Consider the following 27,970-nt stretch of genomic DNA (forward strand, 5'->3'; position numbering starts at 1 on the left):
GTAATAGCATTCTGCACACTGGTTCACCTGTTATCCGCCCAGTTTAACAACCCTGCCCAGTTTGTATGTTGTATAATAGTACAGACAACGCAGAGTAGGGACATTTTGAGCCTCTGCAGAACTCTCAGTGGTGTCAGCATCCAGCACGCCAAGGTGACGCTGGATTTGACACAACCACTGCGGTAAGAAAGTAGAGCATGGATTCTATTAGCGGAGGTATTTTGCTGGCAGTAGCGTCATTAGTGATATATGTCAGTATCAGGTCATACAAACAACAACACCGGCTTTGCTCACGGTCACCCAGGTGAAATACAAATACACTGTTGACTAAATGGAGGTGAAGAAGAGTTCAATAGTAACGTTTTATTCAGCGACCATGTGACGTTATGTTCGTATATCCAGCAGCCATGTGACATTAGCAGCCAGCAGTTAAAGAAGAGGTGTGACATTGAACGTGTATCCGGGCCGATCATTTTAGTTTTAATTTGGTCAGTTTAATCACGCGACAATGGGTTTAAGTAACCAGTTTCTCCCCAAATCTTTTTTTATACCAAAATTCTAATTGTTTAAAAAACTTGTTGATGGTACATGTAGTGGCCAATTGTCCGAAAAATCCTAAAACACACTTAAATCAAAGGGCCACTGACGCACCATGGGTTTGTGGTTTACGCAGGCGAAAGAGGGTTTTGTCCGTACAGAATTCTGTTTTGCTGATGATTTCTTTGGTCAAACAAAAGAACAAAAGGTAATCCTGTCGCTGACTCTCCTGCGCTGGTAAAAAAACATAGGCCCACCCCGGTGCATGCTGGTCCTATACCTGCCTACTCCTATATATAACCGCGGGTGCCCACAGTGTTTCCCAATTCAAAACAAATGACCAATCCCAAAACTAAGTATACTAAACAACAACAGAAATATTATTAAACTAAACCAATGACCATCAATAGAAAAGCTACCTTAATATATCAAACAATGTAACCTAAATAAGCAAACATCTAGAATAATTAAACAATATTAGTTATGCATAAAATAAATAAATACTATTATCTTATAAATAGCTCATACAGTACATTTTTACACTGTACCCCATTATTCTGAGTTCAAAATGATAAAAGGTATAGATGTTGCTAATATCGCTGATTAACGATGACTCTGTTATATTGAAGTGAGCCATAAAGACATTAGAGAGAGTTGGCATACACAGTAACAGGACCCTGGATGTGGCAAAACTAAAAAGAATACGTCTAAAATGAAGTATTATTATCTATCCGACCGGTGGTTTTTCTGGTTTGTCATATATGTTGAAATGTTTGCTGTGAATAAAACCTATTTAAATTAAATTGAAAGTCTTCATACGCTACAAAAGCTGTTATTTGACATTTTGTAAAATCCAAATGCATGTTTTCTCAAAACATTCTGGAGTAGCATGACATATTGCAAATCATTTATGTACAACATTACCGGGTTTTTTTCTACTTACATGCAGAAGGCACCATTACTCAGTGCATGGCACATGAGGACAAGGTGAATGCTGCCATCTACTGGTCATATCCGTTCTACTCCATTCTTACTGTACATTTGGTGCACTCGCTTCTTGACTTTGTTACTACTTCTTTATATAAATAAAGAAGAAACAACAGATTATAGAACATCTGCAAACCAAAAACAACTGTTGTTCTTTTTTTTGTGACAAAGATGACAGGACTGTTTCAAAATGGTAGGAATAAAGTTTTATTTTCCATATGAAGGGGTGGTTTTGGATTTTTCTTCTTTTACAAGTAGTATGTTTTTGATAAAACTTGCAAAAAATCATCTAGCATATTCCAAGAATGATGGACATGAAAAGAAGGGGATTTATTGCTGAATGTTAAAATGAAGACACGTTTTTTATTTTTTTTCACCGAGTGGAAAAACGATTTGCTTGCTGCTTTTTCCATGCACCCAACTACCAGTACCACTAGGACATGCAGAGGGGTCGGGGGTGAGAGGAGAGGAGAGGAGAGGAGAGGAGAGGAGAGGAGGGGAGAAGAGAGGAGAGGGGGAGGAAGGAGAGGTAGAGAAGTGGGGGGGAAGAAGGGAGGAGAGAGAGGGAGTTGGGAGGTAAAAAAGACAAAGGCAAACTGCTTGACGAACACAAACATGGTAGGGCTTATGTGTGTGTGTGTGTGTGTGTGTGTGTGTGTGTGTGTGTGTGTGTGTGTGTGTGTGTGTGTGTGTCTGTGTGTGTGTGTGTGTCGTATGAGGCTTTGTGTGTTTGTGTGTGCATGTCTCAGTGTGTGCTTCCTTATGTGTGAGGAGTGTATTATGTGTGAAATGTATGTGTATGTAAAGGGCAAAGGGGGGAGTGCAGGGTGAGGAGAAAGAGGGCGGGGGGTGTTAACAATTCAACTAGCTCTAGAAGCACACTACCCTCACTTGCAGTATTTCCACGTTGCAAATCCCAGATTGATTACAGTGATAGTAAGACAAAACTAACCGGACCTTTGGGCCATGAACCCAAATAATGTTTTTATATATTTCTAGCATGATTCCCCTAAATCTGAAGGGGTTTGTTGCCATTTTTAACATACTTTCTATATCTGTGATCCATGCATCTCCTGTGTGAATAAAAAGAAAACAACAAAAACACTCTACTTGTTGGAAATTAACTCTAATAAGGACACATTTTCCTCAGTGAGCTTGAAAGGCTCTCTAAACCCGCTGTATATCTGAAGAGTTTCTGACACGATCAGCCTACCCTTAGTGTGCTGTTCAGTACACTCGTCTGGAGATGGGGGCCTAAATTCATCTGCTTGTTGCTTCAGTAGGTCGGTTACAGGGGGTGAGAAAGACATGAAGGTGAGGGGCGATGTGAGGTGGAGGGGGCGGACGGAGACAGACAGATAACAGATCATTCAGTCAATATGACCAAGCAAAGGAAGTTCAATCAATAAAGGTATAGGAATGCAAATCAAGGATGCAGTAATCAGTATTATCATATACCGTCGTTTGGCTGTGAGCTTAAGAAAAAGTAGAATCGGAAAACTCGTTCTCTAGCAGTGTGAACACGCACACGAGCAATTTTGACCCATCGGAGCAGTGCCATCGCTACAGGGGTGAGAGGTGGTGGCGGTTCCAGGGGCCCAGAGATGGAGAGGGCCCGTAAAGTAGCGGGTTTATATTAGTAAAAGAAGAAAAAGGGGGGAACCCAGAGCAGTATCCTCCTCTCAGGGGGCCCAGAATTCCTAGCTACACCCCTGCAACATAGTGAACAGATGTGGTCTCCGCATCATTTTTTCATCATCATCATCATCATCATCATCATCATCATCATCATCATCATCATCGTGACCCACACGCAGCGACACACATGCCCACTTACACACAGACACACAATAAAAAATAAAAAAGCAACTGAATCTCTCTTATGATTCCAAGAGTTTTTAACCCACGCTCATTTAATCATGACCACAAGTGAACGCAACAAACCTGACGGACAGACAGGGCGGAGAGTGAGTGGATGTGGATCTGGCCTGCGGACTGAACTGTGACTGAGATGATGTGCGCTCTCTGCTTTGAGTCTTTTGGCCGTGATGTGATGGGGAAGTCCTGAGACACAGTGCGGCTCTAAGCTGCTGGCATAGGAAACGGGCGGGCTGGGCAGTCCACGGGAGGCCAGAGTCAGGCTGGATTACAACTGGATTGGTTAGGTTCGGTTTGGATCGGCAGCTCCCTGGCCAATGACTGCTCACGGAGGGAGGTTCTTACAGTGCAATGGAGCTTCTGGCAGCGAGAGGATTGGTGAGAGGAGCATGTCAGTCAAACAAGAGACCACACTTTTCAAGGTGAACGGAGGCACCAACCAAATGAGGCTTTATGGGGTGTACATACAGGCACACAAACACACACACACACACACACACACACACACACACACACACACACACACAAAAACACACAATAACACACACTGCAACCACCACCAATGTCATGGCAGCACCCTGAACACCTACACAGGAATCTGGATTTACTTCCCCTCAACAACTCCCTAACACTCTTGTTTTCCCAGGAATAACAACAACAAATGACTGACAGGCAGAGAACGAGGACATAAATGGCCGATGTGATTCATCCGAGAAGAACTACCCTACACTTCCGGTTGCGTCAGTGACTAATGTCCCTGTGAATCGAGCGCATCGCGTGGATCATACTCATGTAAACAGACACCTTTTACACAGGAGGAATCAATATTGCATGATGACATAATCAGATCACAGTTCAAAAAGAGGAAGATCCCAAATCAGAGAAAAAACCAAAGCAAAAGGAAGGAAGAGGGTTGGTCTCTATAAAAACGAGGAGTCTTTATAAGAAAGGCTACAAAAACTCAATGGGACCTCCGACTTCAGCATACAGCAAAAGGCACCACAATATTATTCTATTTATCTAACTTGTGAAAAAATTGGCACGTAATTCTCTTATTTTTTCATCTCTCATAATGCTGTAAATCAAAAAACTTTACATATAAATATTTCCCCCCCCGTTATAAAAAAAGTCTTTGCTGTTAGCTAGTAGACAATTTTTGCTGAAATGAAAATAAATATTTCATTTGTTTAGAATATCTGTCTGTTATACAAAATAAAAATATTTCTCCTAGGTGCAGGTCTCTAGTCCACTGGTTGTGTGTACAGTAGGAGGAGGGGGAGTGTGTGTGGTGGAGGGGTGGGTGGTGTCGGGGGGGGTTGGGTTGGGTTGGGTTGGGTTGGGTTTTGGGGGGAGGTTAAGTTTTAAAGGGGCATGTTGTCAGCCTTGGAGCGCTGCGACTGGGAGCCGCGGCTCTGCCCGTTGCTGCGTGTCCCCGGCCGACTCAGCCCGCGGTGAGTCCGTGTGTCCGCACCAGATGACACACGGTAGCCTGGGACGGTTAGGGGCGGGTCCATGTTCATGTTCTGCATACTAAGGAAAGGTGTGCTCTCCCCGTGAGCATCCTCTTCCTCCTCCTCTTCCTCCTCCTCCTCTGACTGGCTGAAGCTCTGTGAGCTGTAGTCCCGTAGGCCCGTTGAACGCTGGGAGATGTGTCCATTGAGGCGGTTGCGTCGTGGGCGACGCCGGCTCCGGATGGGTTCCCGCGAAGAGGCGTACTCCTGCGTGGTCTCGTAGGCCTCGTCGTCAGGGAGACGGTAGGGGCTGGACGGTAGACTCCCTGTGCTCTCCGTCAGGTAGGGTCGCCGCGGACGCCGGGGCTGTCTGTATAAACTCCCATCCTAAAACGCAAAGAGAGTGGAGGATTTGATGGAAATGTATATGTTTAATATGTATGTCTGTCAATGGTTTTCTCAAAGGAACTTCAGCAGGGTGGATGCCAACACAGGGGTTTGGACCATCAGGTTAAAAGTTAAGTTTGATTATATGCTATATTTTTCTTATTGTGAACAAAACTCAAGAAAAAAGCAAAACCAAAAATGAAGTCATACTGCTAACAAGTATATCTATCTAAAGCCTGATATACAGTGCAGAATAATTATCATTTTATTTCCTAGAGGCCAACGCAAGTCACGCAGTAGTGGGCTGAAGTTACACATCCAGAATCGGTGCCAGAATCAAAGGAGAACGGCTCCAACTTGAAATTTTATTGCATCTCTTTGAGATGACAACTGCGATTCAAGGCTCTAGTGTGCTGCAATATCAGCAAAAGCGTTATAGAGATGGAGAGAAATTGCTGCAATAGTTAAGCTTAGCCTTCAACTAACCAATGTCGACACACCTCAACGGTGAGCTCGTCGTTCATGCAGAAGGCTAAACTATAAGAGAGACGGAGAGGAAACGTTGCTAATAGTTTAGCCTTCCTGTAACCTTAACCGCAGCCGAGAGCTAGCAAAAGCTAAGTTCTTATTACTATTTACTCTCCATCTCTAAAAACATTATAAGACTCTCTATAGGCACCTGTTGCAAATGCTTGAATAGCAACTTTTTCTATTATAAGGCATGCAAAGACTAATATACTCTATAGTGTCTCCATCAAGTGTGTAAATGTCTGGCCACTGAGTCAGCACATTCAAGCGTCTTTGGGTATCTAGAAAAGCGCTATATAAAATGAAAGTATTATTATTATTATTATACGTTCGTTAGTGTTCACTTTCTCAAATAACACTTGCGAACCCTGAAAATGAGTGCCTTAACATATTCAAGAAACTTGTATTTCGACCAGCTGTTATGAAAAGAAAACAAGTCAAAAAAAACTTGCTTGCCAGCGTTGGCTAATGTGTTCAGATAATTATTCTGCCACCACTTATGCTCTGCTCACAAAAATACATCATTACGATTGCTAACATAAAATGCATCTGTCCCACAGTGCTCCAGTGTTTGTTAAAACAACAACAAACACATCAGTGAGCCACACTGTTGCGTTGAGTTGGTGCCGCATACACCGTCCTGTTGCTGTGAATACCCACAAGAGCACTAAATGTAATATTGAGAGAATACAGACTATTTAATCCTGTTAGACTAATATTATCTAAAAACTATACTGTCCAGTTGTTTTGGGAAATGATTTGTCTTTAAAAATAATAAAATATTTGAGATACACTGATGGATTTGTAGACAATTAAAAAATACAGCCCTGCCAGTTAACTGTTGGCATATCGTCATCATCACCGTCAATGGTGTACTATATTTGCCTACGCACATCGGGGCATCGTAGCAGCGGCTGGTCGTCCTCTCTGTGGTAGGCCGCTGCGGCGGGGGGCAGGGAGAGGGCGTGGCTTGTGTTGGGCGAGGTGATCTGGAAGGTGGGCACCTGGGGCGGCAACGGGGGTAGTGGAACTCTACCGGAGAAAGACGCGCCGGCGTGGTCAGTGCCGACACGTACCTGGACAGGTAAGACAGCAGCAGATTATTGAGGAGTCTGAATCACACCATCAAGGATAGAAAAGTGGGGGACAGGATGCACTTCTCTAATGCACACACACACTCAGTATCAGGAAATATACAAACTCGACACAGAAACACAGCAGCCAGCTGGCTCAGGCTCGCACGCATTGACCTTTTTTGCCATGAAACGACAGTGTTAACTGCTGAGCCACCTCGCCGCCCACTCAGTCCATCCAGAGAATATTTACAACATTACTGAACATGTGCCTCCGCAAAGAGTGTTTGACTGCTGCACCTCATCAAGTTTAGTTGTTAATGCACAGATTTGCCACAGAAAGAGCCAATATAGCACCACATTGATTTAAGCTTATCTTGAATTACATATTTGTCCTATCAAAAGCTATTGTTACTGTACTGGTTTTATGTTGTACAGACTACATCAAATTAGGTAAAATCCCACTCAGAGGTTATTTAATGGGAAAAAGTTACCAGAATAATCTTGTTTAATATCAAGAATCTGTTTTATAGTAATGCACACAGGTAATACAAACATATCTAAATACAAGAATGACAAGTCTGTGTATTAGGCACTGGGCATTCTGGGACATTTAGGAAACCATTAGATGGTAAATGTATTACATATAGTGGTTTAATTATTTCATTACCTTTGCTACAATCACAGCCCTGGTTTATAAATTCACACTACAATATTCTGTACAGTATCTGGGTGATGTAGTCTTTGACATTTGAAAAATTCATAACAAATAACTGCCACTTGGTGTCGCCAAAGAGGGGCTGGTGTGATAAAGAACAAAATACAGTAAAAGTGTTGGACAGTCACGAACAGTGTTAAGTGTTAAGTACCAACACCACCACACAAACCACAACACATACACACACACACACCACACACACACACACACACACACACACACACACACACACACACACACACACACACACACACACACACACACACACACACACACATTACCACCTCCTCTACCTGTCACTGTGAGGCGAGTCTCTTAGAGAGTCGTAGGAGTCCCCGTACTGCATTCCCGGTCCGGACATATCCGTGCAGCCCCAGTGGGCGGCCCTCCTCGCCATGCATGCCGGGCTGCTGCACTTACTGGTTCCCACAGAGCTGGACAGCCCACCTGACTGGCAGTCTGAGTTCATGCTCTCTGTTCGCTCCATGCTCCACGTCTGCTCCTCGTGTCTGCAGGTGTGGGTGTTAGCAGAACAAGTTTAAAAGGTTACAGCAGCACTGAGGAGGCAGGAGGATACAGAGGAGGACGGAATGCTGGGTAGAGAGACTATACTGCATAAATGTTCACACGCATGGTCTATCAAAGCACCATGAGGTGATCATTTTGATATAAAAACAACATTACAGGGCTCTTAGTACTGCCTGTTCCATTGACAATCAACAGCCAACTCTACACAGTCTGATTGAACACTACCTTTCTAGCATGAAATAGAGACACAGTATACAAGTGTCTGGTTATGACAGTGGAGCATCAACAAGCCAAAGTAACCAAACGACCAACTGAATGGCATTCAGTAGTAGACTTATGGGATGCTCATGTTGCTATGTGTGTTGCTGTATGTGTGCGTAAAATCGTGGGATTCTTTGATACAATTTATCAATTTGACCTGCAATAAGTCTGTAGAGCCAATGTTCTGCCCTCCAGTGGTGAAACGTTTCATGATTCAGCTGTAAAATGTTGTATTTCATATAATGAGATCTGCCACTGGTGTGAGTATCCAGTGCAAGTCTCTGTGAGTTTTTCTCTTCTTGATTCAGTTGATACTGTTGTGATACTTGTGGAATAAACTGCCATAATTTTCAAAACAAGCTTGACTACACTGCCAACAACCAGTGAAAGTTGTTAAGTAACAGTATGCAGGCTATATTGACCTAGAAAGCTGATTTATCCTGCTCTGCTCCGTTCTAGCAGTGCCCACATGTACCAGAAGGCATTGCCGCGTCTCTATGCACTCCCCTTCACTCTACTCAGCAGCCGGGAAACACAACAGGGGAAACTTCTGTTGGTCTTGAGAAGCAGCAGCATTTATTTATGCAGACTGCAAACTCTACTGTACATTCACTTAATATCTTCACTGCTAAACTAAAAATCTCATCTGCTTCCATCGTCAATTGACAACATTTACTTTGAACACTGATTGGACATCTATAAATTTCCCCTTTAAAGCTGTAAAAGAAAAATTTGGGAATATGCAAGTCCCTATCTCATCGCCTGTGTATGTGGCCCTCTTAGATGTGCGAGAGTGGCAGGTCTACCTGGAAGCGTGTGAGGCAGTGGTAGAGTGCTGGGAGTGGGTAGACATTCGGCTGCCTGCGTAGTTGCCTGCACCCTCAGCTCCGTGGCTGATCACACAGTCTGTTGTTGGGACACTCTTGGGGATGTACTGCAACACACACACACATACACATATGATGTCAAATGTTTTCATTTTCCAAATAACAAACATATCACAAAGTAAAAATTGTTAAGCATACATTAACATAAAGTGATATACAATGATGAGAAGATTTGCCTGCACAGATCTTTTGTAACTCATCATCACTTCTCGTTCATTGTTGCTATTATGCTGACTCATGCACATTTAGTCTCCAGGCGAATGGTAGTGTTTCTGTTTCCATCTCTCTAACGTCGGCCAGCTTTGTGCCACCATTCTTCCTTCAGTTGTCAGTCGATCAGATCTTTATTTACACAGACTTTTCTGAAAACTAAAAGAACCTTCTTTGGGGAGTTAAATCTAAGTGGCAGAGCTACATAAAGTCTACCAGTGACTCCATCTAAGGAGACATGAACCGTCCGAGGCTCTGTGGGCTTCCTGTGCAGTTTTCTCAGGTGAAGCTGACACAGCACTTTGATAAGAAAGCAAAGTCAATCTGGAGATTACAAAATGTGACTGCAATGCATCCTGATAAGCAGCTAATAGAGAATTGTAAATGTATTATTTAACTGCAGATGAAACAATTGTCTCTGGTTCACTTTGACAACTGCATCCACTCAAATTTTGTTGGAATAATAATTTAAAGAAATGTAAGAAAGCCTTATACAACTACGTATCGCTCTTGGCATGAAGTGAGTAACTTTTCCTCATTTTTATATGCAATCAAATCAGTTAATATTGTTTCATACTTTTTAAACGGTGGTTACTTATTTATTTCTGACTTAAAAGCAGCTCTGCCTCTGAGAAAACCTTGACCCTGTCAGGAGTGACCTGTTGTGGGTTTCTTCTCAGCATGAAGTGCAGCGTCGTCAGGAGGTGACTTTCCTTCCAGCCTGTCAGTTAAACCTGACCTCAGGATCACCTGTACCTGCCTCTGCTGTGTGTTGGTACTGCTTGTACTGAACTCACATCAACCATGGGGATCTCCTCGGGCCCGGGGTGTTTGGGTCCGTTGGCCATCATGCTGTTGGGTTGCTCCACACACTGATTCTGGTTCTGATGTAGGTGACTGTGCATCTTCTTCCTCTGCTTCCTGGAAGGGTGGTGATGAAGGGAACAATCAGTGATTGGGCCAAAGTGCTCAACTACAGCCAGTTACTGATATCAGTTTGCTGTTCACTATAAAATTCTTTAAAAATCCCTTCAATCTTTCTCTCTTCTAAGCTTTCACTACTTCTTGGCACCTCAATTATCACAAGATCGTTTATGTATACATCAGTATCATCAAGGTTCAGCCACACTGACTTAATTGGACGCCTATGAATTAAAGTGTATTCTTCTGTTGTATTTACTGTAAAATGCTCCGGATGGAGGTCCAGAAAAAATCCAAACTAAACAGAAAATATACCATAAAGAGCAGTTGGGATTAATCAATAAGTGAAGGCTCTTGATACTCTTGATGTGATTGGGTATTAGAATTTCCGTCAATATCATGCTGCCAACATGACAAACCCAGCTATCAATTATCAAGAAAACAAACAAATATTTTGCCTCTTGCTAATAGAATATGCCATAGATATTTATCCACTGTACAGCAGTGGTAGAAGTAACTTACTACACTTACTCAGGTATTTTACTTAAGTCCAATTTTGAAGTACTTTACTTGAATATATCAGTACAATGCTAATTGACAGCTGGAGATACTGACATGAAAACACAATGCTTTAATAAATAATAAATCAGTGGTTCTCAATATTATGGCCTTACGACCTCTTGCAAAAAGAATGTGTAGTTGGGGCATCTCGTCACATTTCTATGAGTTAATATTAGTTCCATCAAAGTAATTTCCCCTCTTTATATAAGAAGGTCCAAAGTTATGAAATGATCTAATCTTTCACAAGAAATAGCAAAGATTGGAAAAAAGCTAAAAACCAAACAACAAAAATAATAATATAAATCATTTTTGTTCTTCTTTCCTGCCCCATTTATGATCTCTTGACCCCTCAGATTTGTCTTGTGACCCTTTGGAGCACTTGACTTAACTAGCTAACTGTATACAAGCTGGTTGAGCTCCACCTTGACACAGTGATGCATCAGTAACCATCTAATAATGCATCATAAAAATATGAATCACTCAAAGTACACAAAAAGTGTCTTGTTAGTTACTTTCTTTTTCTACAGTGTGATATTTGAAGGTTTGGAGCCTTTCATAAATAGGGATTAATTTATGTGTCCCTTCAAAGACACATACTTGGTTTTGCAGTAGGCCACCACACAAACGATGCCGACCACCAGCAGCGCCACGCAGATGCCTGTGATCGTCAGCACCCGCCTCTGATAGAGCTCCTCGGCCTCTGTGGACGGAAACACACGCACATACGGACACACACACATGTTCGCACACATCCATTCATTGCAGATAGACAATCAGAAGACAGACAAGAATACCCGAGCGCACGCACACACACACACACACACACACACACGAACAGCATGAGCGCTACTCCATTGATGGTAGCTACAGAAACAGTTTTCTCCCTATTATCTGCTGCCATTCTATCCCCTGTGCTGCATATAAAACAACTCTTGCTCTATAATGTCACATGCCTTTCAGTTTTAACTGTACTACAGTCAAACAGTGCTACAACTACAACACAGGAGTAATTCTACAAGCTCATAAATATTATGATGAAAAGCAAAGCTGTAAACCTACATCCTGACACAGACTTCCTGCTGTCCCTACACAAGTGAATTAACAATGGCAATGGGGATGTTATGCTACAGATGGCACTGGTGGGGATCTGAATGCATGTCTGTATGGATGAAATCATCAAGAGACAAGTCGTCCAGATGGAAAAAAGAAGTAAAGCATTTCTGGTTCAAAGTGTTGACACCGCATTGGCCTGAGAGTATAAAAGTTTAGTATTCACAAAGCTCACCATAACTATAACTGTCACAAAGGTTAAAGTAAATGCAATACATGTTTTGTATGTAACTTAGACATTAGTTCATTAATTTAAATATAAAAAATATACTCAATATGTATTAATTATCTGTTTGTGATTTTAATATGTTCCTGTCCTTGTATGATGTTTTTAATGCCCTCGTTTCACAGAAGCCTATAGGTTTGTCAGGTGACCCTTTGGTGGTCATGCTGGAGGCCTTTTTGGTAACAAAAACAATAAACAGTGGCGTTTCTTAAAGTTGCTTTTTGAAATAGAATTTAAGTGGTTACCTCCCACTGTGAGTGGGGGTTTTATTTTTTGTTTTGCTTGCTGTTTTTTTTTTTTTTTTTTTTTTATAAAATAGTAACTCAACAGCAGGCTGAAAGCAGATTCTTGCTGCCCTTTCTGGTTGAAATTTCAACCTGTTTCACCTCTGACCACAGCATCACTGATAGTTGTAGTTGGTCAACCCGGTCTCACACTCAACTCGTAAAATACCAGCGCTTGGTCAGTGCCCTTCGGCATCTGTACCGTCACACCAAGGCATCCTTTAGTGTCTGGATGGGACACACTGGACTTTCAACGTACTCCAATTTAAATCTTCTGCATCATCATTATAAGACAGTCAGAGCAACTGACATAGTATAATGAGAGTGAACCTCAGCCTAAGTGAACTTTAATGGAAGTTTATTTTGAATTTTGTGCTATTATGCATATAATAGGCTGAAACTGTTTGTTTCCTAAGAAGATGGAAGTTTATTTTGAAAAGAGACTGTTGCATATAAGCTGTTTCCTGACAAGACGGAAGAGTATTTTGAAAAGACTCTGCATGTAATGATCGGTGTGACACACTGATAATGTGTACATCCAAAACTGACACTAGAGGGGTATCTAGAGCGTCATAGTTTAAAGCGTAGATCAACACACCAAGCTGCAGTAATTGACGAGTTGGGAGTGAGAACGTGTTGGGTTGGGTGTGGTCCGGAGTGCGCTTTGTTGCACCGGGAACCTCCCCCAAACAGTGATGTCACACGGTCCTGGAGTACTCTTCTACATCGAGCAAGATGAGAAGTCAAAGCACTGGAGGTCAATAAAAAAGGGTTTTCAGGGGTTGTTAAGTTATTTTCAGTTTCCTGTCCTTGACCTTTAACTTTGTCGATGTTTTACTTGTAAAATTGTGACCAAAACAAATTTTTGCTTGAACAAACGGTGGAAATAGTATGGTGGTATAACAGTTATTTTTCTGATGTTGGGGTGAAGTTGTAATTAAATGTGTTACAGTAATTTGTTGATTGTTATTGAGTGCTTCTTTTATATTTCATAATAATTTGTCTACTTCTGCTTCAGATAATATAACCTATAATCACAATCACCTTCATCTGGAAACAAACATAAGCTACCATAAAGACAATTCACTGTTCCTTGTGAAACGTATGAGGTCACAAGCTCATTGACTTTTTATTTTATTTTACCTTTTGCTATTTGCTCAGTAACAAATCTTCAAACTACACTTTTGAGAGTTTTGAAGAACAATGGAGTTAATTACGGCACTTTTATGTCATAATGAGAACTTGCCTTTTTGAACATTCCGATTAGGATTGCATTACGCTGATCTACATCATACTATTACACTCATTACATTCTAAAAGGTTTGTGGTGATGCCGTGTGAATACGTCGCTATCTTGGTATCTTCAGGTTAATTCAGATTTCTGGGCCTGCCGCGGTGTAACACTCTGTGTGAGAAGGAAAAGAGCAGCGACACCATGACAGAGGGAGCAACAAAGGGGAACAGAACATGAGGGGAAGAGGGAGGAAATCAAAGAAGAAAAGGCTTGATGGTAAGGAAGCAGGAGGAAACATGTAGACAGGGGGAGAGTATGGGGGCTGTGAGAGGAGCAGGGGCGTGTCCAGGAGAAAGGGCCAGGGGGGAACAAGCCCCCAGAAACCACATACTGGTCTGACTTTGTCCCCTTATCAACTAAAACTGGATTATAGAGGCCCTTGGATTGTTAGTTACGGCCAAATTAAAATCCCTGAAGATCAATTATTGTTTTTCAATGTCATAAACATTCTGTTGTCACTTTCAATGATTCTTCTCATTTTGGACTAAAACTGAAACTGTCTGCTTGGCACAGTGACACCAATCTTTAGCTGTCTGTCTATTCATCTAGCTGTGGTTCTTATGGAAGAAAGCTAGTTGTAAATATGGTCAAATACATCAGAAAGTTGAATTCATTGATTCATTGAATTTCTGAGATAAACTTGAGACGGGGGGGGTGAATCAAAAAATGTCCCCGTTACCTAATTCATCATCTCACCTTTCCTTGTCTCCCCCCCATCTCAAAAAGCTCTAGACACGCCACTGAAGAGGAAGGAAGGGGGGTGAGGGAAGGGGTTTAGTTTCTAAATAAAGGGCCTCTGTAGGGATTGACAAGCCCACGAGAGCCTTGGCCCGGCATTGTGTGTGTGTCACAGGGTACTGATACAGAGAGGCAAAGGGAAATGGGAAGACGAACGCTCGCTGGCACGGTGGAGCCAACGGGAATCGTGATTTAAGACAGGCAAGCTCTCGGCTCTGACACCGAGTCAATCAAGGGCAGAATAATAAGGATAGACTATGTGGTCAGGCCTTTTGCTCGCTTTTGGCAACGCTTTGCAAAAATACTCGCAGCTTGCATGTTTTTATTCGACAGGCTGCTGAAGCCAATATGCACATTGCCAAAGCCCAGAGGACGAGCCAGACACTTGCATTTATCGAAGATGTGAAACATTCTCTGGTTTCTGGACAAAGAGGGTAGCTTGTGCTCTGACATGGCGTCCAGATAAACACAACTTTGATTTGTAACGGGCCCAGTACATTCTAGTACATTCGTTCATTGATAAATCCTTCCCTGTTAATTTGTGTCTTTCTCAAATGTCTAAATTAAAAAAAGAAGGGGTGCATGCAGAGAGGGGAGGTTATATGTCTTAAAAGCAGGTTAGTGGGCAGGAGAAAAAGAGGGACAGGTTGAGGGAGACCCAGTTGTTGGTTTTAGAAAGAAGATGGCACAATAATGTGTGACTGTGATAGGATCTTGGCAAACCCTTTAAGCACAGCAAAATGAATAATAATGTTCCATACCCATAAATTCAATTCTGAGAAGCTCTGCCAGCGCAGAAAGTTGTCGTGGTAAAAGGAAAGAGACAGATAGGGTCAGGTGTAAAGTCCACTTTGGAGCAAATATATTATTTTCATGTCCTGTATACGCTGAACCAGGATATGTTAATTAGTGCAGTCAATCATAGTGATTGACGTGTGTACCGTCCAGTAACAGACAGACAACTCAGACAGCCTCAGCTCTGTGACCCCCAGAAATGATAGGAAAAAAACAAATCGGAACCAAACAAAATCAAAAAGCCAAGGGAGAAAATGAAGCAAAGGCAGAAGGAGAGAGAAGCAAACAGGCAGGAAAAGGCATGCAGAGACAGACGGACAAAGACAGCAAGACAGGAAGCCACATCACTTACTGCTATATTTACTAGACCTCATTTCTGGAGTAAACAACAGACAGAAAAAAATAATGGAAAAAAAGGAACAAGACAAAAGAAAAAAAAACAAAAGATAAAAAGCAGTGAGTTACTCTCCAACATAAAAACACAGTACAGTCGATGAGGCTGGCACAGCAAATGGGGGCGGGCGCTGTAACTCGTTTGACTAATGGCAATTGTGTGCCTTCATATTGATTACAGCATACCTCTTGTATAGCACTTTGTCCCGCTACTGCTGCGTACAGCTATCATAACCTTTCATATGATTTACAGAGAAATCTTCTCAACATTCCCAATTTCCATGGCTTTGCATGCATTACAGGCTGTAAAGAGTGATGCCCATACAAAAAGTCAGCCAATCTTCTGTCCACCCTGACCATAACTACTCTACATTTGGACAGTGCTTCATGTTCACGCCACAATAGAAAAGCAGGCAGACAACAAAAACAACATGGATCCAAAACAGCAAAGAGTGTCGCTTCAACCGACTGAGAGAGCGTCACAATGCAAAATAAAAGCAAACAGACAGATTCCAGCGTGTGGACAAGGCTTGATGATAGGGTCCAAATAAGCAGACATTACATACAGTGTGATTTCTTATGATGTGAAACCTGGTCTTGGTTTAAAAATGACATTATTCTGTGTGGAAACTTCCACAACAAGACAAACGGCAGAGCAAGACAACATGTCATGGCGCGACATTGTAAACGCTGGAGAAAAGAAGTAGAGGGTCATTTGTGTCCCTCTGTTTTATCCTCCTGTGATTGCTGGGCCAGTAACAGCAGCACGGCACAGTCAATGGAGGGAGGTGCACTTTTTTTTTGTATGAAATTAGCAAGGCCAAACTTACAGGAATAATAAAAAATTCTGTGCAGTGCAAATTTGTTTTGCATGTGTCCTGGGATCTCTGGTTGATATACTTCAATACTGAGGTATGTGTTTCAGTGTGACTGCCCATGCAATCACAGGAAAGTGACAATACACGCCCCATTTGCATCCCGATGATTTAAAGGAATAGCTAGACATTTTTGGAAATCTATGTATATACTTTCTTTGCTGAAAGAAAATCAACATCACTCTTGTGTTGTATAGTAAATATAAAGCTAGAGCTACTGTTAGCTTAGCTTAGCATAAAGACTGGAAGCAGGGGGACACAACTAGCCTGGCTCTGTCCTGAGGTGACCTCAGGCTATCAACGATACACAAAGTCACTGCTCCTGTCAAAAACATTGTTAAGCACATAAGCTCCTGTAAAACCAAGTTGCATATTTAACAAATTGACTTGATATATTGTGTTAAAAAAAATTAAACAGGTGCCAGTTGGTGGATTTTGTTACCGTTAGCCAGGCTCGCTGTCTCCCCCTGTTTTCAGTCTTCATGCTAAGCTAAGCCCTAAACACTGGAAAATGGCCACTTCATTAATAAGTTAAACAAAACTGAATACAATGTGGTTTTGCTTGTATTAAGATAAACAAATCTGCCTATGGAACAAGTAAAAGTTCACTTGATCAGACTTATTTAAATAAGATGTAATAATTAGGCCTTTATTGGATCTGTATGAAAAGAGATCTTGTAGAACTATTTTACTCACTAGTATTAGGAAGTGTTGTGTGTCATGATGAGCCTGTAATGCTCAAAATAAATATTTTTTTACTTAACAAGATATTCCAGATGCAATGCCTAAAACAAGTCTCTATATGTCACTTTTGAGGTGATTGTGCCTTATATTAAGCGTTTAGTAATATTAAAAAAATATACCTATACAACATACTACCGGAAGCAAATAAGCACATTTCCCAAAAATGTCAAACTACTCCTTTAATTCAATTACTCTGTGATGAGAAGCAAAACATGTGTCACCATTTTGAACATATTAGAAGTCAACCTTAGGACGGTTCAGGCAACATTTAGCTACATGCCATAATGAAAGATTTTATCAGATGATCCATGGATGCTCAGAGTGAAAACAACAGGATATCACATTCATTACTGTATGATTTATCCTAAATCATTTCAGATTCCACTGACGTGATATCAAGAATCTCCAATGATATGAAAATCAATATCACAAAGGGTATTTCAGATGGTTATAACCATATGTGATGTTTTCAAATCTCATTACATTAAGACTTGAAATGCTGAACATATTCTTACTCTAAATCCCTGCCAAATTGTTTGGGTATTGGATGGCTTCTAGTAATGACTGGCAGCTATTCAAAACAATGTCAGAAGGACTTACATTGTCCTCCATCTAAAGCATTCAATTGTCAGTCGTGCTCCTACTCCAAAAGGTAAAATCAATGAAACATTTCTCTCTTTGTTTAAAAGAGAGGCACAGCATAGAGTGAGAGCTGTCATCGTTGTATTAATAGTTTATATCCACATAGTTTAGCCTTGATGGTTTCTTTTTTACTGCTAAACTCTAAACAGCACCGATGGACCATTTACAAAGAAAAGGGACAAAGTGTTCCAATAAAAGCAAACAACCTCCTGCATTTACTATGGTGTTAATTCTCTGTCTCCTCCGTTTCTCTTTGTGCAGCTCTCTAGATCAAGCTGCAACAGAAGTCTTTTGTGTGCAATTTACAGGTTGAAAATACAGAACTTAAAAAATGTAGGAGTAGGCACAATGTAAAGATCTCGTGCGTATTTGAGATGCCTATATTGGGGCTTTTTAAAACAGCTTCTAGGTAAAGTGTCCAGTATGTAATGTGCTTATTAATGTGCTTATAAAATATCTCGACAGTTTTTCTCTGGTGATCAGAGGAGCACCACGGAAGAACCAGGGAAGACAGGGAGAGGAAGGGGTGGACACAGAGGCATGCAAATCACACACACACACACACACACACACACACACACACACACACACACACACACACACACACACACACACACACACACACACACACACACACACACACACACACACACACACACACACACACACACATTACATTTACACAAAAGACAAGAGCAGGTTGTCAAACACCTCATACACAAACACACACACAGAGCGCTCCCTCCATCCAACCCCTCCGATGTAGCATGCAGCATCTCAGTGAGAAGGAGACAGACAAGAGCAAATGGACATACTGTAGAAATCGGCCATGACGGAGTTTTGACAGCGGTCCCCCTATAGTCATTGGGACACCTGATGGAGGGAAAACAAGACACAGAGGGGGAGGGGGAGGTTGGGAGGGTTAAAGATAAAGAGGGAAGAGAGGGGGTCAAACAGGAGGAAAGAGAGGAGGAGAAGTACACGAAAACAGATTGAGAAGAGGGAGGGGGAGGAGGAAAGGGAGGAGGGAGACATAAGAGAGCAGAGAGATGAGGGATTAGAAACAGCACAATCCACCAACTACAGAGAGAGAGATGACCTGCATACCGTGACATCACCGCCATCAATATGACATCACTGCTACAGTTAAGACATCATCACAGTCACAAAGGGTCATGTGATGGTAGTAGGTAATAGGAGGGGTCAAATGTACGGTCCTAAACTTCCGAGACCCCCCCCCCCCCGCACAAACACCGATGCACTCAAACACACAAACTCACAATTGCCTTATTCTGGACTCTCATTCGTCGCATCCATTTCTTAACCCTGGACTAAAACCATGATGAAATAGAAAGGCACAGCAATGGAAAATGTTTAAGTACGGCATAAAGCATGCCTGTAACAACTGTAAAATGTCACACAAGCTCAGTTTATACAGCTCTATCCTGGCGTTTAAATATATATATAAAAATAAATAAATAGGAATGCAGGATTTTCTTTACACATGATGTCATCTCTATGTAATAATAATAATAATAATAATCAATCCTTTATTAGTCCCACAATGGGGAAATTATTTCTCTGCATTTAACCCATCCCGGAGGAGCAGTGGGCTGCAATGAAGCGCCCGGGGAGCAACTTGGGGTTAGGTGTCTCGCCCAAGGACACATCGGCATGTTGCCGGTAGAGGGGCTTGAACCACCAACCTTGTGGTTACGGGACAAGCGCTCTACCTCATGTGCCACAGCCGCCCCAAAGTAAAGTCGATAGTATGAGCCATCAGGGACATGGAGAGGGACACGATGCACGTGTTGGGAGTCTCACAAAGGAGCAGCAAATTAAGAGTAGAGAAGACCTGTATGTTGGGTGAGGGAGATATTCTCAAAAGAATGGCTGGCCGTTTTGTCATACCGTGCTGAATTCTCCCCTGCAATTGCAGACCCCACTGTTCTGATTGTTTACTTTTTTTTTTACTAAGATTACATACAACACTGCAAATGGCAGTGTGTTCATTATCCTATGACAGTTTTTCTAAAATTAGATTTTAAAATCACAATATAACGCCTCGCTGACAGTATCGCAGTGTATTGAATCATAACCCCTGTATCATGATACACATTGTTTGGCCGGATTTTTGCCAAAACAGAGCTCTCCTTTCTTCATGGCTAACTTTGTCTGTCTGCTGTTTGGAGGCTTCTGAAAACAGCTTCCTGCTTTCGCTGGAAATAAGGCCGACGAGAGCTGTATGAGTGAACCAAAACATTGATGTTTTGGGCCATGAAATCCAAACAATCAGCTTGAAGAAATTGCGACGTTACAAGCGGCAAAAAGGGTGTAAGGTTTTACAAGTGCTGGATCAGAAATCACACAAGACCAAAAAATCAGAAAACAGATCTGCACACTTCACACTCCCTGCAGTTATATTCAATAGAGCAACATTTCCATCTTCGTCAGGCATGGTCAAATGACCATCACAAAATATATGGTCACACACACACACACACACACACATTCATCACTCAGGAGGTTGTGATCTGCATGATAGTCAATCTACTCTCAGACTAGACCAGAGCCGAGTTGAATAACACTGTCTGATACTCCCAGACAAAGCATTCGCTACGAGCAACCCCCGTTACACATACAAACCTGTAGTCATTTGATCCACTGTCACTATAGTAATCGGAGCAGCGTCAAAGCAGCTTTAAAATATTTTACATGAACAATGTGCGAAATCAATGATCCTATTAACGTACAAAATGTGGACGGGATAAGGAATATGTAAACAGACCTCCTGGATATTTTCTGCTAGACTTCGACTTCATCAACACGAAGCAGAGTAGAGTTATGGCTGTGGTTAGAGCTCCAATAAGCACTCGGAGTGTTGCTGAATGTGCCTTTTAGAGGTCAGTGTATTTTGAGGGCAAGGTTTAATGTGGCTTGGGGTGCAAACACCCAGCAGGAAATCCAAGCGGTGTGCCCTGTTACATCATGCACATGCATCTGCAATGAAAACAGCAATCGTGTAATGCTGTGTTTGTGTGTTTGGTGTGATAGCCTGGTCACGAAACAGATCCCCGAATGAACCCTGTAGTCTAAGCCTCAAAGAATGAGCACTTGTCAAAATGACCTACCAACAAATGCTAAATTCTAAAGTCTACTTGAACTGGTGTGTGCGTGTAAGTGTAACACACACACATACACACACACACACACACACACACACACACACACACACACACACACACACACACACACACACACACACACACACACAGAGCCCTCCACAGTGTGTGAGCGTGAAAATGGTTGGAATAGGTTTGGGTATTTCTTGGGCATAAATAACAGCAACAGTTTACATGCAGCTGCAGAATGTGGTGTTTTGTTTCTGGATGGGTGGCGAGCTGTCAGCAATACCAGAGGCTGAATATGATTCATATTCAGGCAACAGCCATCGCACTCACAACACTGAAACTAACAAGGAGGCTCCTCGCTGCATCACAGTCACTGGTAAATTGATACATAAACATGGTCCAAATGATTGTTATTTTTGGTACTTTTGATGCTTAGTATTCTTTTCTTTTAATTCTTATCAGCTATGTGGAATGAAACACTACGGGACCTCAATTCAATTGATGTCCTTGAGAAACTCTTTTTCAGAGAGTGCTTTAAATTCTGAAATGTCTTGAATAATGTCTAATAATGAGTGTCATGGCTTTTACCCAGCCAGGCATAATTGATTTAATCTCATTATTGCCATAAGTGATAGTAGATCAGCGTTTACTGCAGTCAAATAGGCATGTTATAGAAAAACGTGGTCCAACTGCAGTGCACATTATACTGAAGATGAATCACAGCAATTGACGAACCGCAGTGTTATGATATCATGGGTGTGGCCCCGTTACAGTCGTTATAGGATAACAGAGGCTCTCTGGCTCTTATAGCCGTCTTGTATTTATTACAGTTATTTTGTATCAGGTCGACAAATGTGTCCAGTTTTAAAAGCAAGGACCCCCGTCTACCCCCATGTATATACTGCCCATATAACTGACTGGGGATCCTTTTCTCCTCTTTCTCACCACTAAAGAGACAACTTGCATTTTGAATCAATTACAGCAAAAACCCTCGGAAGAGCCCACTCAGCAATTTCCCATAGAGTTATAAATAGAGCAGAGAGAGAGAGAGGTGGGAGACACTCGGAGCAGAGGCAGCCCTATGCCGGCAGAGTTTTTACTGTATATCATTTCTTTTTTCTCCTTCACCTCTTTTCTTTCTCTCTATCCCTCTCATTCCCCTTCTTCCCTCCACCCTTTCTTTACCTGCCGATGCCCCCCCCCCCCAACGACTGTACTATACTGTTGGGGAAGAAAAGCCAGCATACCCTTTGTTCCAACCATCGGAGAGCAAAGCCTGTGATTCATTTTGTTACATTCAACATACGCAGATCAAATTTATTGAGGAAACCCCCACCCACCCACACCCAGCCGCCCACCCACCCACCCACACACCCACACCCACACCCACCCACACACACACTCACAGCTCTGCTACATCCTTCCATTTACTCCTCACATACACTAAGTAGACCCTGTAAGATTATATTAAATTAACTTTATTGATTCAAATGGGGAAATTTGGCATTTTCAACCTATAGCTGGGAATACATGGGCTAATGTTAACGGCTGGCTGCCAGACTGGAGTTTAGCAACAGAGTTCAGATCAATCAGAATGAGAGCTATCTGCCACTCTGCACAGAAAGCTTTAACACAGGTTGAAAGAAAACATTGAGTAAGCAAGACATACCGAGCTCTCACAGCCAACAGCTCACCAGGGGGCATGTTTGTATGTACTGATCTCCACTTTAACCTCCACTCTCTGTTTTAGCCAGGGTGCCTTTCGTGTGTCCTCCACTTTAACCTACAGACTCCATTCTGCAGTACAGCATTACTTTCCCCTTCAGGGTAGATGAGATTATACGTTTCCATGGTCGCCACAAAAGAGCTTGCAAATACCACCTCAAATTTCAGGGATATTAAAATTTTTTGCTGCCTGCCAGTGCTGTGCACCGATTTGCAGCTGTTGTGCAGAATGGTGAGTGGCTTGGCGTGTGAATGTGAGTGGGGGTCTACATAACTCTGATGTGAACAAGCAGAGCAGACAGTCTACAGACAGCGGTCTTATTTACATCCTGTTATCCACTGGCCCAAACAGACAGGCCAACAAAGGATGACAAAGCTGAGAAGCAACAGTAACTCTCTAGAAACTGCTGGCTGGTTTGCTGCTACCTTGCTAACCTGCTGTAGCTTCTTGAAAATGCAGTGCTTTTGTATGTAGAACAATCATACACAGAGGTTGGAAAATCCTGCCCATTTTGTACTAAATTGCTATATATGCATCTTGTAATGTCTACATGCACCCTCTCAAACAAAGTTTTCTGCTTGTCAGCATCATGAAAAAAATTATTTATCCTTCAGCGATGACCGGAAGGTATATGAGATGAGAGATAGAGAGAAAGTCAGAGGGAAAGAGAGTGAATAGGGGAAGCAAGGGAAAGAAATATAGATAAAAAGAGAGAGAAATGGAAATTAAGAACCAAAGAGAGTGTATCTGGAGCAGGCAATGAAGGATCTAAGGATGGATTTCTAGCAAATACATCCAATTGTACAGGAAGCATCACAAAACAAAGCTCTTGATCATGCACGCCTGTATACGCCATCTGTTATCCAACACTGTCAGGGGAAGTGTTTGATTCCCATCTACAAAATGATCCTGTACGTATGGCAAGTTGGAACTGAAAGATTACAACCTCCAGTTTAGAAAATCTAATGTGAATATATAAATAAAAGCCTTTTGTCTTTTCTGAGGTTAATACAAAGCTTTGGCTGCAAATACAGTTTGTATTTAAAAAAAAAATGCATTGAGCTTAAAGTCATTGGCATACTGTGCAATTTAATGGGTACCAAACAAGGTCAATGTTACCAGATAATTGCTAATATGATGCCATTTCCACATTGCCTCTATGTTGCAGCCAGGGTCTAACTATTATATCACTTTGCCAACATGCACATTATTTTGTTGTATTTGCTGTAAGTGTAACTTTTGACATGCTCATATGAATAAATGTCTTAGTAATGAGTTGATATATCACATCAGTGATTCATCTGATATCCAGTTTTTGCACTTGATGTTCTAAACACCTACTAGTCTGGTAGCTCTATCCTTGGAAAAATCCTCCCACTCACAGGAAGTGATGCATTTTATGTTAACAGTTTTTATTTCATAAAAAGAGAAGAAGGAGGACTAGATACCTAGCATGCAGTGAACCATGTTAACCGCTCCTGGTCCTGCGTCAATGCAGAAGTAGTTGTGGCGTTACTATTACAACATTTCAGATCCAGCTTGCCATGAATGTGGCCATTAGTTTGTCAAGCGGTTTGTCCTGTTTCCTCCCTAATGGGACAACAGGAACCATGGTGACAGAAAGTCACAGAGAAAAGGAGAAAATATTTGGAAGACTAATGTTTACCAGGCCTGAATTGTGTATGTCTTACTCACATTATCCCTCTAGAGAAGCCAAACACCTGTTAAATGTGTTCAGTGAGTATTAAAATGAAATCACACAGGCTGCTCTCTGTCTGCTTGATGTGTTCATATGTGTGTGTGTGTGTGTGTGTGTGTGTGTGTGTGTGTGTGTGTGTGTGTGTGTGTGTGTGTGTGTGTGTGTGTGTGTGTGTGTGTGTGTGTGTGTGTGTGTGTGTGAGCTCAAGACATCCAAAACTTGAGATTTGGGACTCAAGAACAATCATTATAATTTATTTTTTGGTGCATTAACAGAAATGAAAATGTCTGACAGGCCAAATTTCCTTCCCTCCCTATTTATAATGCATAACCTTACACATCTGGTGCGCGTGGCCAGAGAAGACTGTTACCTGTAGCAACAACACCGGGGCGAGAATAAGGGAGGTTAACTTCATTAGATTGAATATTTTTAAAATAACGTTAAAAGGTAGTCTACATGTTAACTGTAGACCACGCAACGTAACAGGCTGATTAGGTTACCATTACACTGCGTTTTAGAGGCTAGATGAATGTGTTCATTTACGGTTTATATTATAAGATGTCATTAGTTGGCAATTATAGAATACAATTGTGCTCCAACTGTTGTTGAAAAATAGGTTACAGTTACAGTATTATTGCGTGCAAATGAGTAAAAGAGTGATGATAATACAGTAGAATACTTGCTTCGATGTAGCTATGCTATTTGGACATTTTTCACAGTTAATAACCAACATTGTTTGTACCAACAGCTTATATGCTTAAATTGAGTGGATGCTGATACTTCACTTGGGATTAACTTTATTATGGTAACACTGTCAGATTTATCACTAGCCAATATTTTGATCAAGCTTTTAGGAATATGCAATACTGTCATTATGGTTGCTATGTAACTAGCATTGTTGCTAACAGTGGCTGAAGACAAATGATGGTGAGTTACAATAAATAAGTTAATAAAATAACAGATTTGATCGTGCAGCCTCAATGATAGCTGAATATAACTATAAAGCAATAAACCTCTGTCCGTCCGTCTGTCTGTCCTTCGCCTTTCTCCAGAACTGTTCATCAGATCTACTTCACACTTGGTGGGTGTACTGCTGGGGTTCCAATGACATGTAGTGTTGGAGTTGGTGCAATATGGACACGCGCTGGACGGACATGCCGAGAACTTGCAATGCAGTAGTAATACAATCTAAATCACTGTATGTTTTTGAGTCTCTTCTTCCCTGTCCTCTGTGCTTCACTAGGTGCCCTCAGCATGCAAAGCGTTTCGTGGTAACATGCCAACAGAGTGACCGACAACGGAGGCAGCAGCTAATATACTACGTCAGCGCGATGTCCTCTTTAACTTTTCATGCCTGTGAAGTTTCTCTGAGTAATAATGTGCTCTGCAGGATCCTTTTGCTACAGGGTCAGCAGAAGTAGAATCAACAGCCATGCTATGTAAGTTTCCTGCTTGTTAACCTAGTATAGACCAGGTAGATAAAGGGCTGCTTTACAGTCTGATGGAACCAACATACAGTGTCATACATCACCCAGCACATATGCAGTTGAATGCTAATCGTTTCCATTGGGTTCCAGCAGCATATTGCTAACAGGTGGAATTCAAGGCAGACGTTTTGCTGTCATTTGTAATCTTACATAATTGTGCTTCATTGTTAATTGAATATATAAAAATGGTACAGAAATGTACAGGTGTATATTTTAAATATCAAAAGAATATCTGTTTTTATGATATCATTTGCAATGCAAACACACCATAGTTTAACTGTTCTTGCTTTTCTAACACCTTTGCATTACTTCCCATTTTTTTGACACTCACTATAAACTCAAGTAATCAGCTTGGACACAACCAATTTGATTGCATGCGGACATAATGTCCAAGTATTTATCTGTTTACGCCGTCTGCTTTATACAAAAACCCTTTTCTTCTGCGACAATTGTTGAAAACTGTGAACAACGACACTGTTGTAAGACACAGTGCTCAGTGCAGTGGCTAGGTGGGCTGCAGGTGCGTGTATGTGGGGAGGGTACGACCAGGGAACAGAAGACAAGGGCGGTGCAGTGACCAGCGACACAGTGTCTGAGACCAGAGAGACGGAGACAGAAAGAGAGAGGGAGGCAGGAGAGACGGGGGAGCAACCACACATCGATGACTGAGGGGACGGGGGCCGACCGAGCAACCGACTTACTTGCAGGACAGCTGGTTAATACCATGTATGAAGTAACAGTCTCCTCCGTTGACGCAGTGGGCCTTCTCCGATTCGTTGCAGCGCCTCGCGTGGCTCACACCGGGAGACGGGGTGGTGGTGCTCACTACGAGGAGGACAGTCAGACAGGAAACAGATGCAAAGAATCATGTCACATCTTTGTTAAAATCACACGGTGATCAAATGTCATGGCAGCCACGGGATTAACCTATCATACCACACTATGCCACATACCTCTCAGACCTCTCAAGTGAAGTTCAAGATCTTAGTGTTACAAGTCTATCTAGTTTTTGGGCAGGCATCAGTCACCTCCCTATGATGGCTACAGCTCTGCAGCTCACAGCTGCTGGTGGTAAGAGCCAGGCTCAGTCGGATACACCTGCTACCCTACCCCCAACACACTTCTGTCTTCTTCTTTTCCAACTTGAAACTTTCGGATATATTTAGAAGTAACGAAATCCATTATTCTGTTTTCCCTCATTTCTGTTTTATAACTGTTGTGCTCTTCCTATTTACACAGCCTGTAAAATTATCTGACACAATAGCTGGACTACAATGAAACAGATCTTGACAGATGCTATATGAGGACACACGTAACACAACACAGTCTGACTGCAGTCGAGGAATTAAGTTTATGATTACATGATCAGATTCCTGCATCTTGGATGTTAAATAGATTAAATAATAAACACAAGTAATTGTTTTCTATTCTAACCCTTTTATTCTGAAAGAAAATCTTTGTGGAAAGGCGAAGTAGCTGAATGTTAACAGAATAATAGCTCTCATATTTTTGTTAAAATACAGGGTGATCAAAGTTTACTAGCTATTACAAGAGCAGATACCTATTGATCTTAGGGAATGGACAGAAAAACCCAGTATCAAGTTTTAAGTTTTCTGAAAGACCGATGAAAGGAACTCCCTATGAAAGAAATATATTAAGGAATGGAGCCTTAAAATACAAAGAATATAAGAAGGATTGTATATATTGTATTGGTGTTCTATGATAGTTAAAAGCTACCATAATTGATCAGATTGTGTAGATAGACAGGAAGACAGACAGACAGACAGACAGACAGACAGACAGACAGACAGACAGACAGACAGACAGACAGACAGACAGACAGTGATGCGCCGTTGCTCACAGATCTGCACGCTGATTAAACTCGTGACGTTTTCTTGT

At 41.7% G+C, this 27,970-nt stretch overlaps 1 protein-coding gene across 1 annotated transcript in view; it reads right to left on the minus strand.

The window, feature by feature from the left end:
* Positions 1–4,763: 4,763 nt before the first annotated feature.
* nrg2b (neuregulin 2b) overlaps positions 4,764–27,970 on the minus strand; it is a 48,523-nt gene continuing 25,316 nt past the window's right edge. The window contains 12 exon segments of the mRNA XM_054597912.1: positions 4,764–5,240; positions 6,662–6,792; positions 6,795–6,844; positions 7,853–8,068; positions 9,155–9,282; positions 10,243–10,366; positions 11,525–11,627; positions 15,341–15,364; positions 18,844–18,885; positions 18,888–18,901; positions 26,773–26,896; positions 27,933–27,970. The exon segment at positions 27,933–27,970 is cut by the window's right edge and continues 81 nt beyond it. Of these exon segments, the coding sequence (XP_054453887.1) occupies positions 4,764–5,240; positions 6,662–6,792; positions 6,795–6,844; positions 7,853–8,068; positions 9,155–9,282; positions 10,243–10,366; positions 11,525–11,627; positions 15,341–15,364; positions 18,844–18,885; positions 18,888–18,901; positions 26,773–26,896; positions 27,933–27,970 (1,471 nt within the window).

This window comes from Anoplopoma fimbria, chromosome 4 (assembly GCF_027596085.1).
Source record: "Anoplopoma fimbria isolate UVic2021 breed Golden Eagle Sablefish chromosome 4, Afim_UVic_2022, whole genome shotgun sequence".
Taxonomy (NCBI): Eukaryota; Metazoa; Chordata; class Actinopteri; order Perciformes; family Anoplopomatidae; genus Anoplopoma; species Anoplopoma fimbria.